The sequence below is a fragment of the Eucyclogobius newberryi genome, unplaced genomic scaffold, assembly GCF_026437365.1.
Source record: "Eucyclogobius newberryi isolate DKJ021-1_F unplaced genomic scaffold, fEucNew1.0.hap1 SCAF_21, whole genome shotgun sequence".
Classification (NCBI taxonomy): domain Eukaryota; kingdom Metazoa; phylum Chordata; class Actinopteri; order Gobiiformes; family Gobiidae; genus Eucyclogobius; species Eucyclogobius newberryi.
The window spans coordinates 1,441,230-1,458,560 of record NW_027315846.1 but is presented as its reverse complement, the minus strand read 5'-3'; the positions used below and the strand labels follow the sequence as shown (position 1 = coordinate 1,458,560).

Here is a 17,331-nt window from a genome sequence, read left to right as displayed (position 1 = left end):
TGCCGAGAGGGCGTGGTCAGAGCACACATGCCGAGAGGGCGTGGTCAGAGCACACATGCCGAGAGGGCGTGGTCAGAGCACACATGCCGAGAGGGCGTGGTCAGAGCGTTGAGCGTGGAAACTAAGGATTAATGACTTCTGTTGTAGATAAAGACTCTGTAGATGTGGTGACTCAAAGCTTCTAGAAAGAGAATATTTACAGAACAATGTATTATTAATGAGAATCAGAAATAGAGCATTGTTTTTACATTTTCATTTATTACCGTCTCTGTGTTTGGACTTGGTTTAGTCCAGTTCAGTGGTTTTACTTTTCACAGTTCCATTCTGAGATATTCTGTGGCTTTACTGTCGATTCAGATGTGCTTTAATCATGATTTTGTCCCAGAGTAGACCTGGTTTAGTCCTGGTTTAGACCTGGTTTAGTCCTGGTTTAGACCTGGTTTAGACCTGGTTTAGACCTGGTTTAGACCTGGTTTAGACCTGCTTTAGACCTGGTTCAGACCTGGTTTAGACCTGGTTCAGACCTGCTTTAGACCTGGTTTAGTCCTGGTTTAGTCCTGGTTTAGACCTGGTTTAGACCTGGTTTAGACCTGGTTTAGACCTGCTTTAGACCTGGTTTAGTCCTGGTTTAGTCCTGGTTTAGACCTGGTTTAGACCTGGTTTAGACCTGGTTTAGACCTGCTTTAGACCTGGTTTAGTCCTGGTTTAGACCTGGTTTAGACCTGGTTTAGTCCTGGTTTAGTCCTGGTTTAGACCTGGTTTAGTCCTGGTTTAGACCTGGTTTAGTCCTGGTTTAGACCTGGTTTAGACCTGGTTTAGTCCTGGTTTAGACTTGGTTTAGACCTGGTTCAGACCTGGTTTAGTCCTGGTTTAGACCTGGTTCAGACCTGGTTTAGACCTGGTTCAGACCTGGTTTAGACCGGGTTTAGACCTGGTTTAGACCTGGTTCAGACCTGGTTTAGACCTGGTTTAGACCTGGTTTAGTCCTGGTTTAGACTTGGTTTAGACCTGGTTTAGACCTGGTTCAGACCTGGTTCAGACCTGGTTTAGACCTGGTTTAGTCCTGGTTTAGACCTGGTTTAGACCTGGTTTAGACCTGGTTTAGACCTGGTTTAGACCTGCTTTAGACCTGGTTTAGACCTGGTTCAGACCTGGTTCAGACCTGGTTTAGACCTGGTTTAGTCCTGGTTTAGACCTGGTTTAGTCCTGGTTTAGACCTGGTTTAGACCTGGTTTAGACCTGGTTTAGTCCTGGTTTAGACCTGGTTTAGTCCTGGTTTAGACCTGGTTTAGTCCTGGTTTAGACCTGGTTTAGACCTGGTTTAGACCTGGTTTAGACCTGGTTTAGACCTGGTTTAGACCTGGTTTAGTCCTGGTTTAGACCTGGTTTAGACCTGGTTTAGACCTGGTTTAGTCCTGGTTTAGACCTGGTTTAGACCTGGTTTAGACCTGGTTCAGACCTGGTTTAGACCTGGTTTAGTCCTGGTTTAGACCTGGTTTAGTCCTGGTTTAGACCTGGTTTAGACCTGGTTTAGTCCTGGTTTAGACTTGGTTTAGACCTGGTTCAGACCTGGTTTAGTCCTGGTTTAGACCTGGTTCAGACCTGGTTTAGACCTGGTTCAGACCTGGTTTAGACCGGGTTTAGACCTGGTTTAGACCTGGTTCAGACCTGGTTTAGACCTGGTTTAGACCTGGTTTAGTCCTGGTTTAGACTTGGTTTAGACCTGGTTTAGACCTGGTTTAGACCTGGTTTAGACCTGGTTCAGACCTGGTTTAGACCTGGTTCAGACCTGGTTTAGACCTGGTTCAGACCTGGTTTAGACCTGGTTTAGACCTGGTTCAGACCTGGTTTAGACCTGGTTCAGACCTGGTTCAGACCTGGTTTAGACCTGGTTCAGACCTGGTTTAGACCTGGTTCAGACCTGGTTTAGACCTGGTTTAGACCTGGTTTAGACCTGGTTTAGACCTGCTTTAGACCTGGTTTAGACCTGGTTCAGACCTGGTTCAGACCTGGTTTAGACCTGGTTTAGTCCTGGTTTAGACCTGGTTTAGTCCTGGTTTAGACCTGGTTTAGTCCTGGTTTAGACCTGGTTTAGTCCTGGTTTAGACCTGGTTTAGACCTGGTTTAGACCTGGTTTAGTCCTGGTTTAGACCTGGTTTAGACCTGGTTTAGACCTGCTTTAGACCTGGTTTAGTCCTGGTTTAGACCTGGTTTAGACCTGGTTTAGACCTGGTTCAGACCTGGTTTAGACCTGGTTCAGACCTGGTTTAGACCTGGTTCAGACCTGGTTTAGACCTGGTTTAGTCCTGGTTTAGACCTGGTTTAGTCCTGGTTTAGACCTGGTTTAGACCTGGTTTAGTCCTGGTTTAGACTTGGTTTAGACTTGGTTTAGACCTGGTTCAGACCTGGTTTAGTCCTGGTTTAGACCTGGTTCAGACCTGGTTTAGACCTGGTTCAGACCTGGTTTAGACCGGGTTTAGACCTGGTTTAGACCTGGTTCAGACCTGGTTTAGACCTGGTTTAGACCTGGTTTAGTCCTGGTTTAGACTTGGTTTAGACCTGGTTTAGACCTGGTTTAGACCTGGTTTAGACCTGGTTCAGACCTGGTTTAGACCTGGTTTAGACCTGGTTCAGACCTGGTTTAGACCTGGTTTAGACCTGGTTTAGACCTGGTTTAGACCTGCTTTAGACCTGGTTTAGACCTGGTTCAGACCTGGTTCAGACCTGGTTTAGTCCTGGTTTAGACCTGGTTTAGACCTGGTTTAGACCTGGTTTAGTCCTGGTTTAGACCTGGTTTAGTCCTGGTTTAGACCTGGTTTAGACCTGGTTTAGACCTGGTTTAGTCCTGGTTTAGACCTGGTTTAGTCCTGGTTTAGACCTGGTTTAGACCTGGTTTAGACCTGGTTTAGACCTGGTTTAGACCTGGTTTAGACCTGGTTTAGCCTTAGACCTGAACTTTTCTTGAAAACAGAACTTTAATAAGTAATTACAAATAAATATTTCTTATAAACAAGAAATTGAACAAAATGAGGACCACTGAATCCCTTTGACTGAAATCTTTAAGACAGAGAAATCAAGGCTTGAGAATGTTAGAGAACAAAGTCTATTTCTACATTTACAGCGTCATTCTCAAAACGGTCCCGTTTAGACTTGCAGTGTGACCAGAACATTTCCCCTCATATGTGATGATAATGATAATGACCAGGTCTGGGCAGGAATGTGACACTAGTTGAATCCTTGAATCGCCCAAAACACAAACAATATAAAGAAACGAGGCTTGAGAACTTCCCTTTTGAGAACTAACATCATCTCTGTGTGAACTGCCTTGAGTTGGTGGCGCCCTCTAGTGCTTCTTCAGGTGCAGTGCATTTTACGCCAGTGCTAAATGTTTATGAAATAACACAGGATCTTTGCTTGGGGAAGTCCAGGTTTGGTTCCACGTCTTTCAAAATGTCCACGATCTCACTGGTTTGACCTCGAGACAAGCCCTTCCACTTGAACAGCTTGAGCAGCAGAGACGCATCCACTGTAAGGCTGGAAACAAAGAAGTCAAAGGAGTCACACCCGCAACTGCAGGAAGGCTCGGGATAACCACTCTGCCGCCGCACTTACCCCCTCTTCTCGTATTCGGGCAGAAGCTCCACGGCCGATACTTTGATCACGTCCAGGTCGTTCTGCAACAATTTGCCGATGAAACACAACGGGAAGCTCCAATCGTCCACGTCAGGACACTGAGGACAGACATAAAGGTTTTTGCACAGACTCTTGGGCGTGGGAGAAGGTGCAGGAGGCCGGGTCGTTTCACCAGGCCGTAGAGGATGTTGTCAATCATCTGTGCGTCTTCAGACAGGGAGGAGGCCACGTCCGGGCTCCAGATCTTCTTCAGTTTGCTCAGTCTGCGGCGTCTCACGTGTTTCATGTAGAGGTGGACGATCAGTTTGTAGCACTCGTCCATCGTGCCCTGGACAGAGACAGGTCATGGTCTCCTCAGGCTTAAAGCGCCCCCTACAGGTCAGATGACTTGTTTGACTAAAATGCAGTTAAGATAAATATATCTGGAAGCTAAAAATGGTAAAAGCAACCACTGGGCCAAAACTCTCAAAAAAATAATAATGTGACAAATAGAAATATATGAGAGCAACTTTATTTTGTTGGATTAGTGTTTTGAGCGTCAGAAATGTCCCTTGTGTGATGTCTGACACCACTCTACTCTGACTGGGCCCTGTTCACCAGGCAGGACCTCCTGATAAAGGAAGTATTTGGTTTGACTTGAAACTATCCTCTTTGTTTCCTCTCAGTCCTTTAATGGACCATCAGCCTCATATTGTAACCTGGCTCACTCTCTCTCCTCACTGAGTACCTCTGATTAGCATCCGAAAGTCCTCTCCAGGGACTCAACATCCCATTTTGGTGTTTTGAATCATTCTCAGAGTAGGATGACTATGGGAGTTCCCGGACTTGAGCCGCAGATCAAGAATGACTCTTGGATTAGAGTTGAAACAGAGTCCAGATGAAACAACTGAAGCTTTTTCTACAATGGAACACTCCTGGACGACTCCTGGATGTTTCTCCACAAATACCTACTCAACTGGTGTAAAACTATAATTATGTATGTTAAATAATTACATTTACAACAGGTATAAATAATATGTAATACATAATTATATATATCGTGAAAACCTGGCACTTTAAATAAAACCACAGATCACACGCTTCTCAAACAAACTGTGGTCCAAAGTCGGCTGCTTTAATTATAATGGAGAGCTGCGAGCCGGCGTGTTGAAATACTTTTAGAATAGATACAGTTAGAATTAGACAGTGTGGTGCACTTTTGAGTCTCAGTTTGACCTCGACAGGTGAGGTTCCAGCTCTGTCTTTGGACCCTCAGTGGTCTTTTTACCGCACTTTGACCCGTGTGTCAATGAGCTCACCTTGTGCTCTTCCAGACTCATCCCGGGCTCCGACACAAACAACTTCTCCAGGTTCTGATGAAAACATGAGTCGTTGCGGTTGGATTTGAAGTGCTCTTTAAGGCCGCTCTGGAAAAGGTTTGAACAATAAATAGTAAGTTGAGTCTTTGTTTGTACCGTTGGGTGGAGCTTCTGTACCTCGGCAAAATCCTTCACAACGTCCAGCACTACACTCTGGGTAAAGGTTTCTGTGGCTACGAGTTGCGCTTCGACTTCTTTTGCGATGTCCACGACTTCACATCGTCTGCGCTTGGTCTTTGTGAGGTATTCCCTGTGACAAACACCATTTAAACATCCACACGTCTGAGTCCAACAGTCTAAATGTTCCAAGAGTCATCCAAACTCAAGTGCTCAGGAACGAGACTGTGACTGGGGTTAGATGAGCCACTTTTACATTGGTGGGTTTTTGTCGAAATAATGAAAAACCTGAATTAAATAAAACATTTGATATATAATTTATAATGTTTTCTAACTGCTCACCCAATGTACTCACCCCACAGTCCCAGATTCAACTTACCCCACAGCGTCAGGTTCAACTTACCCCACAGGCCCAGGTTCAACTTACTCCACAGCGTCAGGTTCAACTTACCCCACAGGCCCAGGTTCAACTTACTCCACAGCGTCAGGATCAACTTACCCCACAGCGTCAGGTTCAACTTACCCCACAGGCCCAGGTTCAACTTACTCCACAGCGTCAGGTTCAACTTACCCCACAGGCCCAGGTTCAACTTACTCCACAGCGTCAGGATCAACTTACCCCACAGTCCCAGGTTCAACTTACCCCACAGCGCCAGGTTCAACTTACCCCAAAGCGCCAGGTTCAACTTACCCCACAGCGCCAGGTTCAACTTACCCCACAGCGTCAGGTTCAACTTACCCCACAGGCCCAGGTTCAACTTACCCCACAGCGTCAGGTTCAACTTACCCCACAGGCCCAGGTTCAACTTACTCCACAGCGTCAGGAGCAACTTACCCCACAGTCCCAGGTTCAACTTACCCCACAGGCCCAGGATCAACTTACCCCACAGCGCCAGGTTCAACTTACCCCACAGCGTCAGGTTCAACTTACCCCACAGGCCCAGGTTCAACTTACCCCACAACGTCAGGATCAACTTACCCCACAGTCCCAGGTTCAACTTACCCCACAGCGTCAGGTTCAACTTACCCCACAGGCCCAGGTTCAACTTACTCCACAGCGTCAGGATCAACTTACCCCACAGTCCCAGGTTCAACTTACCCCACAGCGCCAGGTTCAACTTACCCCACAGTCCCAGGTTCAACTTACCCCACAGCGCCAGGTTCAACTTACCCCAAAGCGCCAGGTTCAACTTACCCCACAGCGCCAGGTTCAACTTACCCCACAGCGTCAGGTTCAACTTACCCCACAGGCCCAGGTTCAACTTACCCCACAGCCCCAGGTTCAACTTACCCCACAGCCCCAGGTTCAACTTACCCCACAGGCCCAGGTTCAACTTACCCCACAGGCCCAGGTTCAACTTACCCCACAGCGCCAGGTTCAACTTACCCCAAAGCGCCAGGTTCAACTTACCCCACAGCGTCAGGTTCAACTTACCCCACAGGCCCAGGTTCAACTTACCCCACAGCCCCAGGTTCAACTTACCCCACAGGCCCAGGTTCAACTTACCCCACAGGCCCAGGTTCAACTTACCCCACAGCGCCAGGTTCAACTTACCCCACAGGCCCAGGTTCAACTTACCCCACAGGCCCAGGTTCAACTTACCCCACAGCGCCAGGTTCAACTTACCCCACAGTCCCAGGTTCAACTTACCCCACAGGCCCAGGCTCAACTTACCCCACAGTCCCAGGTTCAACTTACCCCACAGGCCCAGGTTCAACTTACCCCACAGCGCCAGGTTCAACTTACCCCAAAGCGCCAGGTTCAACTTACTCCACAGCGTCAGGTTCAACTTACCCCACAGGCCCAGGTTCAACTTACCCCACAGTCCCAGGTTCAACTTACCCCACAGGCCCAGGTTCAACTTACCCCACAGGCCCAGGTTCAACTTACCCCACAGTCCCAGGTTCAACTTACCCCACAGTCCCAGGTTCAACTTACCCCACAGTCCCAGGTTCAACTTACCCCACAGGCCCAGGTTCAACCTACCCCACAGGCCCAGGCTCAACTTACCCCACAGTCCCAGGTTCAACTTACCCCACAGGCCCAGGTTCAACTTACCCCACTGTCCCAGGTTCAACTTACCCCACAGTCCCAGGTTCAACTTACCCCACAAGCCCAGGTTCAACCTACCCCACAGGCCCAGGCTCAACTTACCCCACAGTCCCAGGTTCAACTTACCCCACAGGCCCAGGTTCAACTTACCCCACAGTCCCAGGTTCAACTTACCCCACAAGCCCAGGTTCAACTTACCTCACAGGCCCAGGTTCAACTTACCCCACAGGCCCAGGTTCAACTTACCCCACAGGCCCAGGTTCAACTTACCCCACAGGGTCAGGTTCAACTTACCCCACAGGCCCAGGTTCAACTTACCCCACAGGCCCAGGTTCAACTTACCCCACAGGCCCAGGTTCAACTTACCCCACAGGCCCAGGTTCAACTTACCCCACAGCGCCAGGTTCAACCTACCCCACAGCACATGCCTCTGACTACTGCCCACCTCTGAGAATAATAATCTAATAACAATAATTGTAAATAAAGTCATAAATGTATTAACCTGAGCTCTTTCACAGTTTTCAGAGTTCTGAAAAACTGCAGCATTTCTCTGTCAGCCATTTTCTTTTTCTTCAGTGTTTCCAACCAGTCGAACCACTGCTGTTTGTAGCTGCAAAGAAAAGCACAATAAGCTTCAGCGGGCGAGCTTCAGCGGGCGAGCTTCAGCGGGCGAGCTTCAGCGGGCGAGCTTCACCCTCTGCTGCCACATGCAGCGTGGGGTGAAAAGAAGCATGTTTCATTTCCGGTGGATCGATTTAGCTAAATAAGAATCTATCTTCTGGTTGACTAAACCAATTATAGATTTTTGTTTTTAAAATTTCTTATAAAAAGTTAAAATCAAAAAAAAAGTTGTTGATGTTGTTGATGTTTACCTGTGAGTAAAGGAGAGGAGCAGCTCTAGACAGAGCTGAGAGAGCTTCAGAGACAGAGACGAGCTGCAGGTCAGAGCTGCAGACGGAGCAGCGTCAATGCACTGGACACACAGGACAGAGGACGGATCATATTTACATACTTCCCAACTCTCCCGATTTGGTCGGGAGTCTCCCGATCTGGGGCCTGTCTCCCGATCAACCCAATCGGGGGACTAAATCTCCAAAAAACAAAAATCGACCTTTTCTACGCCGTTATCCTTTATTTTGGTAGCAAAGGCGAGTGTGGGGAACATGCGGGGGACATGGGCTCCGCCATGTTTGTTGTGATTACGCTGCTGGGCGTTTCCGTCCCCCAGAATGCAAAGCAGGTCCAATTTATGAATTAATCTACACCATGATGTTGAACGACATGAGCGTTGGCAAAGATAGTGGCGACGACCAATACAAACAGACTGTTAAAAATAAAATGTTCTACATGATTAGTCTACCACAGAAACATACTGCGGTGCGCTAAGTGGGACGGAAATGCGTCTCAGTGTAATCGTTCGTTCATTTCTCTTATTGGTGATCAAATTTGAAATCTCGCACTTAGGGGGGGCAATCTCCCGCTTTTTTATTTCATAATCTTCCCCCTGGGATGGTAAATAAGTTGGAAAGTATGTATTTATATGACATTAGATTATATAGTATTTGTACAAGCTGATTATGAACCTCTGCACACATCTGTCCTCTTCTGCAACAAGAAGAATGTTTTATATTCTCATTGTTAACCCTGCGACACCATGTCCAGGCTGTGCCCCACCTAAAGCCCAAAGTCATTGGGATAATCTCCAGTCAACCACGACCCCGAAAGGGAACAAGCGGTAGAAAAATAGTGAATGAATATTCCAATTATGAATGATGGTGTATGCTACAATACATGATAAAACTGATGCTATGTCCCTCTTCTGGCAGAACAGTAACATCTCTATGTGGAAAAACAGAAAAGTGCAGTGACATGTGAAGTATAATGACTCCAGAGAGATGTTGTACCTGGATCACGTACACATAGGTGCTTATGTACTGCTCCTCAGAGTCACAGGGCAGGTGCTGTTTCTCAGAGCTCAGGATCTGATCCAGCTGAGATGAAACTTCAGCCTAAAACACAGAGACAGTATAACTTTGTATCTGGGACTCAAAACTCCCGCCGTGGACTACATAGATGGATACTTTTGGAGCATATTCTGGCAGCAGAGAAGGGCCATAAACTGAACAAATATTCAAAGACTGGACACAAACAATAACTGACCTTTGACTTTGGATTGAGTGGGACATTTATTTGTGCAGTTGACAGTAAACATTGTAAACTCTTCTGTCGTGTGTCTTGTTTCTGCTTAGTCTCTTTTCACAAACACAGAGGAGCCGAGGTTTTTGTACCTTTACAAGTTCCAGCAGTTTGTCCTGAGCCTCTCGAGTCCAGTCGCTGAACAGAACCAGGTCCATGTTCTGGATCAGGTCTGAGCTCTGGAGGTCCGGGTGGAGGAACAGCTCCTGACTGAGACACAACATCACAGAGGAGTTATTACACTGCCCAGATATATACTTGTGTACCTGAGGAGTGATGTACTTGTGTACCTGAGGAGTGATGTACTTGTGTACCTGAGGAGTGATGTACTTGTGTACCTGAGGAGTGATGTACTTGTGTACCTGAGGAGTGATGTACTTGTGTACCTGAAGAATGATGTACTTGTGTACCTGAAGAATGATGTACTTGTGTACCTGAGGAGTGATGTACTTGTGTACCTGAAGAATGATGTACTTGTGTACCTGAAGAATGATGTACTTGTGTACCTGAGGAGTGATGTACTTGTGTACCTGAGGAGTGATGTACTTGTGTACCTGAGGAGTGATATACTTGTGTACCTGAGGAGTGATGTACTTGTGTACCTGAGGAGTGATGTACTTGTGTACCTGAGGAGTGATGTACTCGTGTACCTGAGGAGTGATACACGTTGTGTACCTGAGGAATGATATACGTGTGTACCTGAGGAGTGATGTACTTGTGTACCTGAGGAGTGATATACTTGTGTACCTGAGGAGTGATGTACTTGGGTACCTGAGGAGTGATACACGTGTGTACATGAGGAATGATATACTTGTGTACCTGAGGAGTGATGTACTTGTGTACCTGAGGAGTGACATACGTGTGTACCTGAGGAGTGATGTACTTGTGTACCTGAGCAGTGATGTACTTGTGTACTTGAGGAGTGATAAACGTGTGTACATGAGGAATGATATACTTGTGTACCTGAGGAGTGATGTACTTGTGTACCTGAGGAGTGATATACGCGTGTACTTGAGGAGTGATATATGTGTGTACTTGAGGAGTGATATACGTGTGTACCTGAGGAGTGACATACTTGTGTACTTGGGGAGTGATATACTTGTGTACCTGAGGAGTGATATACTTTTGTACCTGAGGAGTGATGTACGTGAGTACTTGAGGAGTGATATAAGTGTGTACTTGAGGAGTGATATGCGTGTGTACCTGAAGAGTGATGTACTTTTGTACCTAAGGAGTGACATACATGTGTACCTGAGGAGTGATATACGTGTGTACTTGAGGAGTGATGTACTTGAAGAGTGATGTACTTGTGTACCTGAGAAGTGATATACATGTGTACCTTGGGAGTGATGTACTCGTGTACCTGATGTCTAGAGTGATATGTGTGTACTTGAGGAGTGATATACTAGTGTACTTGAGGAGTGATATATGTGTGTACTTGAGGAGTGATATATGTGTGTATCTGAGGAGTGATATACGTGTGTACCTGGGGAGTGATGTACTTTTATACTTGAGGAGTGATATATAAGTGTACTTGAAGAGTGATATACTTGTGTACCTGAGGAGTGATGTACGTGTGTACTTGAGGAGTGATGTACTTTTGTACCTGAGGAATGATATACTTGTGTACTTGAGGAGTGATATACTAGTGTACTTGAGGAGTGATATATGTGTGTACTAGAGGAGTGATGTACTTGTGTACCTGAGGAGTGATATACTTGTGTACTTGAGGAGTGATATACTTGTGTACTTGAGGAGTGATATACTTGTGTACTTGAGGAGTGATGTACTTGTGTACTTCAGGTGTGATATACGTGTGGACCTGAGGAGTGATATGCGTGTGTACTTGAGGAGTAATATACGTGTGTACTTGAGGAGTGATGTACTTGTGTACTTTTGGAGTGATATACGTGTGTACTTGAGGAGTGATATATGTGTGTATGTGAGGAGTGATATACGTGTGTACCTGGGGAGTGATTTACTTTTATACTTGAGGAGTGATATATGTGTGTACTTGAAGAGTGATATACTTGTGTACCTGAGGAGTGATGTACGTGTGTACTTGAGGAGTGATGTACTTTTGTACCTGAGGAATGATTAACTTGTGAACTTGAAGAGTGATATACTAGTGTACTTGAGGAGTGATATGTGTGTGTACTAGAGGAGTGATGTACTTGTGTACCTGAGGAGTGATATACTTGTGTACTTGAGGAGTGATATACTAGTGTACTTGAGGAGTGATATATGTGTATACATGAGGAGTGATGTACTTGTGTACTTCAGAAGTGATATGCGTGTGTACTTAAGGAGTAATATACTTGTGTATAGGAGGAGTGATATACGTGTGTACTTGAGGAGTGATGTACTTGTGTACTTTTGGAGTGATATACGTGTGTACATGAGAAGTGATGTACTGTTGTACTTGAGGAGTGATAAACGTGTGTACCTGAGGAGTGATATACGTGTGTACCTGAGGAGTGATTTACTAGTGTACTTGAGGAGTGATGTACTTGTCTACTTGAGGAGTGATGTACTTGTCTACTTGAGGAGTGATATATATGTGTACTTGAGGAGTGATGTACTTGTGTACCTGAGGAGTGATGTACTTGTGTATCTGAGGAGTGATGTACTTGTGTACCTGCGGAGTGATGTACTTGTGTACTTGAGGAGTGATATACATGTGTACTTGAGGAGTGAGGTACTTGTGTACCTGAGGAGTGATAGACGTGTGTACTTGAGGAGTGATGTACTTGAAGAGTGATGTACTTGTGTACCTGAGAAGTGATATACATGTGTACCTTGGGAGTGATATACTCGTGTACCTGATGTCTAGAGTGATATATGTGTGTACTTGAGGAGTGATATACATGTGTACTTGAGGAGTGATATACTAGTGTACTTGAGGAGTGATATATGTGTGTACTTGAGGAGTGATATATGTGTGTATCTGAGGAGTGATATACGTGTGTACCTGGGGAGTGATGTACTTTTATACTTGAGAAGTGATATATAAGTGTACTTGAGGAGTGATATACTAGTGTACTTAAGGAGTGATATATGTGTGTACTAGAGGAGTGATGTACTTGTGTACCTGAGGAGTGATATACTTGTGTACTTGAGGAGTGATATACTTGTGTACTTGATGAGTGATGTACTTGTGTACTTCAGGAGTGATATACGTGTGGACCTGAGGAGTGATATACGTGTGTACTTGAGGAGTGATGTACTTGTGTACTTTTGGAGTGATATACGTGTGTACTTGAGGAGTGATATATGTGTGTATCTGAGGAGTGATATACGTGTGTACCTGGGGAGTGATTTACTTTTATACTTGAGGAGTGATATATGTGTGTACTTGAAGAGTGATATACTTGTGTACCTGAGGAGTGATGTACGTGTGTACTTGAGGAGTGATGTACTTTTGTACCTGAGGAATGATTAACTTGTGAACTTGAAGAGTGATATACTAGTGTACTTGAGGAGTGATATGTGTGTGTACTAGAGGAGTGATGTACTTGTGTACCTGAGGAGTGATATACTTGTGTACTTGAGGAGTGATATACTAGTGTACTTGAGGAGTGATATATGTGTGTACATGAGGAGTGATGTACTTGTGTACTTCAGAAGTGATATGCGTGTGTACTTAAGGAGTAATATACTTTTGTATAGGAGGAGTGATATACGTGTGTACTTGAGGAGTGATGTACTTGTGTACTTTTGGAGTGATATACGTGTGTACATGAGAAGTGATGTACTGTTGTACTTGAGGAGTGATATACGTGTGTACCTGAGGAGTGATTTACTAGTGTACTTGAGGAGTGATGTACTTGTCTACTTGAGGAGTGATGTACTTGTCTACTTGAGGAGTGATATACTTGAGTACTTGAGGAGTGATATACTAGTGTACTTGAGGAGTGATATATGTGTGTACTTGAGGAGTGATGTACTTGTGTACCTGAGGAGTGAGGTACTTGTGTACCTGAAGAGTGAGGTACTTGTGTACCTGAAGAGTGATGTACTAGTGTACCTGAGGAGTGATGTACTTGTGTACTTGAGGAGTGATATACATGTGTACTTGAGGAGTGAGGTACTTGTGCACTCGTGTACGTGTGTACTTGTGTACTTGTGTACCTGAGGTACTTGGTGAGGCTCCAGTGGATCAGGCTGAAACAGGCTTTGCTGGAGCTGCTTTGCTGCAGTAGTTCCTTCATGCGGCTGAACAGAGCTCGGTGGTAGTTCTGTGTCAGAGCTTTCATCAGTCCATCGCGCTCAAACAGAGGATTCACTCTGAGCAGTTCATGCAGCACCGCGCTCTGCACGTCCTGTAGGTGGCGCTGCAGCTCTGTCTTCAGCTCTGAGGGCGGCTCTGGGAGATGAACTCGCACAGACTCCTGAATCAGAGCCTCAGTCTGATCCTCTTCCAAGTCCAGACCAGAGCGAAATGTGACCACTGAGAAACCAGGATCAACCTCTAGAGCGGCGCACAGACTCTCCCAGTCCAAAGGCCTAGGACTGGACTGGTCTGGACTCTGGACTGGACTCTGGTCTGGTCTCTGGTCTGGTCTCTGGTCTGGTCTCTGGTCTGGTCTCTTGTCTGGTCTCTTGTCTGGTCTCTTGTCTGGTCTCTTGTCTGGTCTCTTGTCTGGTCTCTTGTCTGGTCTCTTGTCTGGTCTCTTGTCTGGTCTCTTGTCTGGTCTCTTGTCTGGTCTCTTGTCTGGTCTCTTGTCTGGTCTCTTGTCTGGTTTCTGGTCTGGTCTCTGGTCCGGTGTTTGGGTTCTGAGTCTTTGAGTGTCGACATCATGTTCTCTGTTGGTTCTGTCTCTCACAGGGGAGTCATGGGCTGAAAGAGTACACATATTAAACATACTATTTCTACAGTACTCGCCAAACATAATGGGAAGGGCAAAACGAAACACAACAATGGCTTTCCAGACAGACCACACCCTTTCTTCTCTTTACCTTTGAAGTGAAAAGAAAAAAAGATAATAAGCTGCGTTTAAACATTACTATGGTTCTTCTGCTTTGCAACATTAAGGCCACATTTATATTAATGCAGTTGAACCCATGACTGAGCAAAGTATGTCAAAGAAACTGCTCTCACTGATGTCACCCTCCTCTCTATACAGCCTAAATAGCCTACTGTGGCCTAGGATTGCCCTCTGGGGCCCATTAGCTACGTGTCTGATCAGATTTAGATCTTAGACAAAAAATTTAGTTGCTATATAATTAATTAAATAATTATTTAAATAATCAAAATAATCTATTGATGACTGGTTTAGGGCTGACACACCCACACCGCTGCTGCAAAATGTGACTTTAAAATCATTGCTTGACCCACCAAATCCCAAAGAAGAAGAACAAGGGATGCGTAAACAAGGAAGGCACAAGACTGGTAACACTAGGGACCAAAACAAACATTGGAAAACAGTCCGCATCACAAGCTAACGAAGCTACCAAGGCTAACATGGCTAGCAAACCTGAAGGGGAGAATTGCAGTCCCTGCCAGAGAAATGGGCTCCCGCTGGCCTAGATAAAGACACTCACAACTGCATCGGAAAGAGGAGAGAATATAGCAAATCATCAGCGGGATATGGAGTCTTTGAGAGCCGAGATGATCACTGCCATAGGCCCGGCCGGATCTGCTGCAGTAGCCGATGAGCTGAAGGCGGACCTAAGTGATCATGTGCCAATCCTTTGGGACGCTTCCAAAGCAGTCTTGAGAGCACAAATTATAGCTATAGCCTCCGAAAAAAAGAAACAAAGAGAGAAAAAGCTAAATGATCGGCAAGACAAATTCAAATTGTTTGAGGAAAACCATGCCAAAAATGCTACAAGAAATGAAAAAGATAAGAAGAGAAATGAATGATCTGACTTAAAAGAAAATAGTTTAAAAAATGCTCTTTACCAAACAAAGATATTATTAGAGTGGATCAACATGTTCTAAATTATTGTCTTGGAAACTTAAAAAACAAAACAAGCTGAAAGAACAATTTTTAAAAAACGGAACAGGCAAAATACTGTAATCTTAAAGGAATAATAGAGGATTTTTTTTCCTATTCGAGAACTGTTAGTCCCTCTTTTTTAAATGCGCATTTGCACACTCACCACACTCACCCCCGTACGGAAGCACACAACAGTCCCGCTGCTACACGTGCGTTTGTTTATTAGACAGATTGCATCATCTCTCGTCTGCAGATTTCTGTCTCTTCTGAGCTCGAATACAGTCTTTCTCTGTGTCATGTTTGTTCTGTAACTAAAGGAACTCGCTAAACACACACCGCCATATCAACTACACATGTGCAGCCATGGAAATGTGCTGCTATGGTAACGAGGCTGCAGGTGTGCAGTAGCACGCAGGGAATGTTTGACATGTGGGAGAACTACTGTCCACGCTACGATAATGAGACTCAGATTGAGCGCCAAAAATCCTCTATTATTTCTTTAACCAAACAAGACCAAATTCAATGAGCATTTGAATCCTTCTATGAAAAACGTTTTTTTTTTTTAAATTCAGACAATAAAGAAGATGATATACATTTCTTTCTGGATCATCAATTTGCCTGTTACGTCAAAAGAACAAAAGAAAAAAATAGGAGCTGAAATAACAGTTTTCTGAAATACAAGGCACAATCAAAAGATTAAACAACACAAAATCTCCGGGGAGCGATAGGTTCATCTCAGAGCGGTATAAAGCTCTAAAGACACACCTCAGAGCGGTATAAAGCTCTAATGACACACCTCAGAGCGGTATAAAGCTCTAATGACACACCTCAGAGCGGTATAAAGCTCTAACGACACACCTCAGAGCGGTATAAAGCTCTAAAGACACACCTCAGAGCGGTATAAAGCTCTAACGACACATCTCAGAGCGGTATAAAGCTCTAACGACACACCTCAGAGAGGTATAAAGCTCTAAAGACACACCTCAGAGCGGTATAAAGCTCTAACGACACACCTCAGAGTATTAAGAGGAAATCTGTGAGCTGTTGTAAACAACCTTTTCAAGGACTTTGCCCCAAAATGGCAGATTAGAGATGGGCTGGCAATTACTCAGTACTGCCCCTCCCCCTGCTCTTCTTTAGGAGAGGCTTTCATGACCCCTCCCCCTGCTCTTCTTTAGGAGAGGCTTTCATGACCCCTCCCCCTGCTCTTCTTTAGGAGAGGCTTTCATGACCCCTCCCCCTGCTCTTCTTTAGGAGAGGCTTTCATGACCCCTCCCCCTGCTCTTCTTTAGGAGAGGCTTTCATGACCCCTCCCCCTGCTCTTCTTTAGGAGAGGCTTTCATGACCCCTCCCCCTGCTCTTCTTTAGGAGAGGCTTTCATGACCCCGCTTGGATAGCAGGGGAGGAAGAACTTCTATAGGATACAATGACAAAGGCATCTCATGACCTCTTGGGCTTTGTCAAAGCACTGGAGGTCAAAGCACTGGAAGAACAACTTTTAGGACTACGACAAAGTCTGGGGAATAAAGTCTGGCGGTAATGCGACACTCGGCTGTCGACTGCCATAAAACAATAACAACAGCAACAACAGTCTAAGGAATAAAGTCTGGCGGTAATGCAACACTCGGAGGCCAACCGCCATAAAACAACAACAACAACAACAACAACAACCCCTCCCCCTGCTCTTCTTTAGGAGAGGCTTTCATGACCCCTCCCCCTGCTCTTCTTTAGGAGAGGCTTTCATGGCCCCTCCCCCTGCTCTTCTTTAGGAGAGGCTTTCATGGCCCCTCCCCCTGCTCTTCTTTAGGAGAGGCTTTCATGACCCCTCCCCCTGCTCTTCTTTAGGAGAGGCTTTATGACCCCTCCCCCTGCTCTTCTTTAGGAGAGGCTTTCATGACCCCTCCCCCTGCTCTTCTTTAGGAGAGGCTTTCATGACCCCTCCCCCTGCTCTTCTTTAGGAGAGGCTTTATGACCCCTCCCCCTGCTCTTCTTTAGGAGAGGCTTTCATGACCCCTCCCCCTGGCCCCTGCTC

General features: G+C 45.6%; 2 protein-coding genes across 2 annotated transcripts in view; both read right to left on the bottom strand.

Moving 5' to 3' along the window:
* Positions 1 to 3,085: 3,085 nt before the first annotated feature.
* The window catches only part of LOC140370962 (uncharacterized), a 35,678-nt gene continuing 21,432 nt past the window's right edge, over positions 3,086 to 17,331 (bottom strand). The window contains exons 6-11 of the mRNA XM_072458242.1: positions 7,664 to 7,771; positions 5,109 to 5,241; positions 4,932 to 5,039; positions 3,806 to 3,961; positions 3,613 to 3,731; positions 3,086 to 3,534 (exon numbers count right to left, since the gene is read on the bottom strand). Of these exons, the coding sequence (XP_072314343.1) occupies positions 3,390 to 3,534; positions 3,613 to 3,731; positions 3,806 to 3,961; positions 4,932 to 5,039; positions 5,109 to 5,241; positions 7,664 to 7,771 (769 nt within the window). The 3' untranslated portion in view covers positions 3,086 to 3,389. The remainder of the gene's footprint in view (positions 3,535 to 3,612; positions 3,732 to 3,805; positions 3,962 to 4,931; positions 5,040 to 5,108; positions 5,242 to 7,663; positions 7,772 to 17,331) is intronic.
* Positions 8,800 to 14,515, bottom strand: LOC140370931 (uncharacterized). The gene is made up of 4 exons (XM_072458219.1): positions 13,489 to 14,515; positions 9,450 to 9,567; positions 9,066 to 9,170; positions 8,800 to 8,835 (listed from the first exon to the last, which is right to left on the bottom strand). Exons 1-4 carry the CDS (start codon positions 14,247 to 14,249, stop codon positions 8,800 to 8,802), a joined length of 1,020 nt encoding a protein of 339 aa, XP_072314320.1. The 5' UTR covers positions 14,250 to 14,515.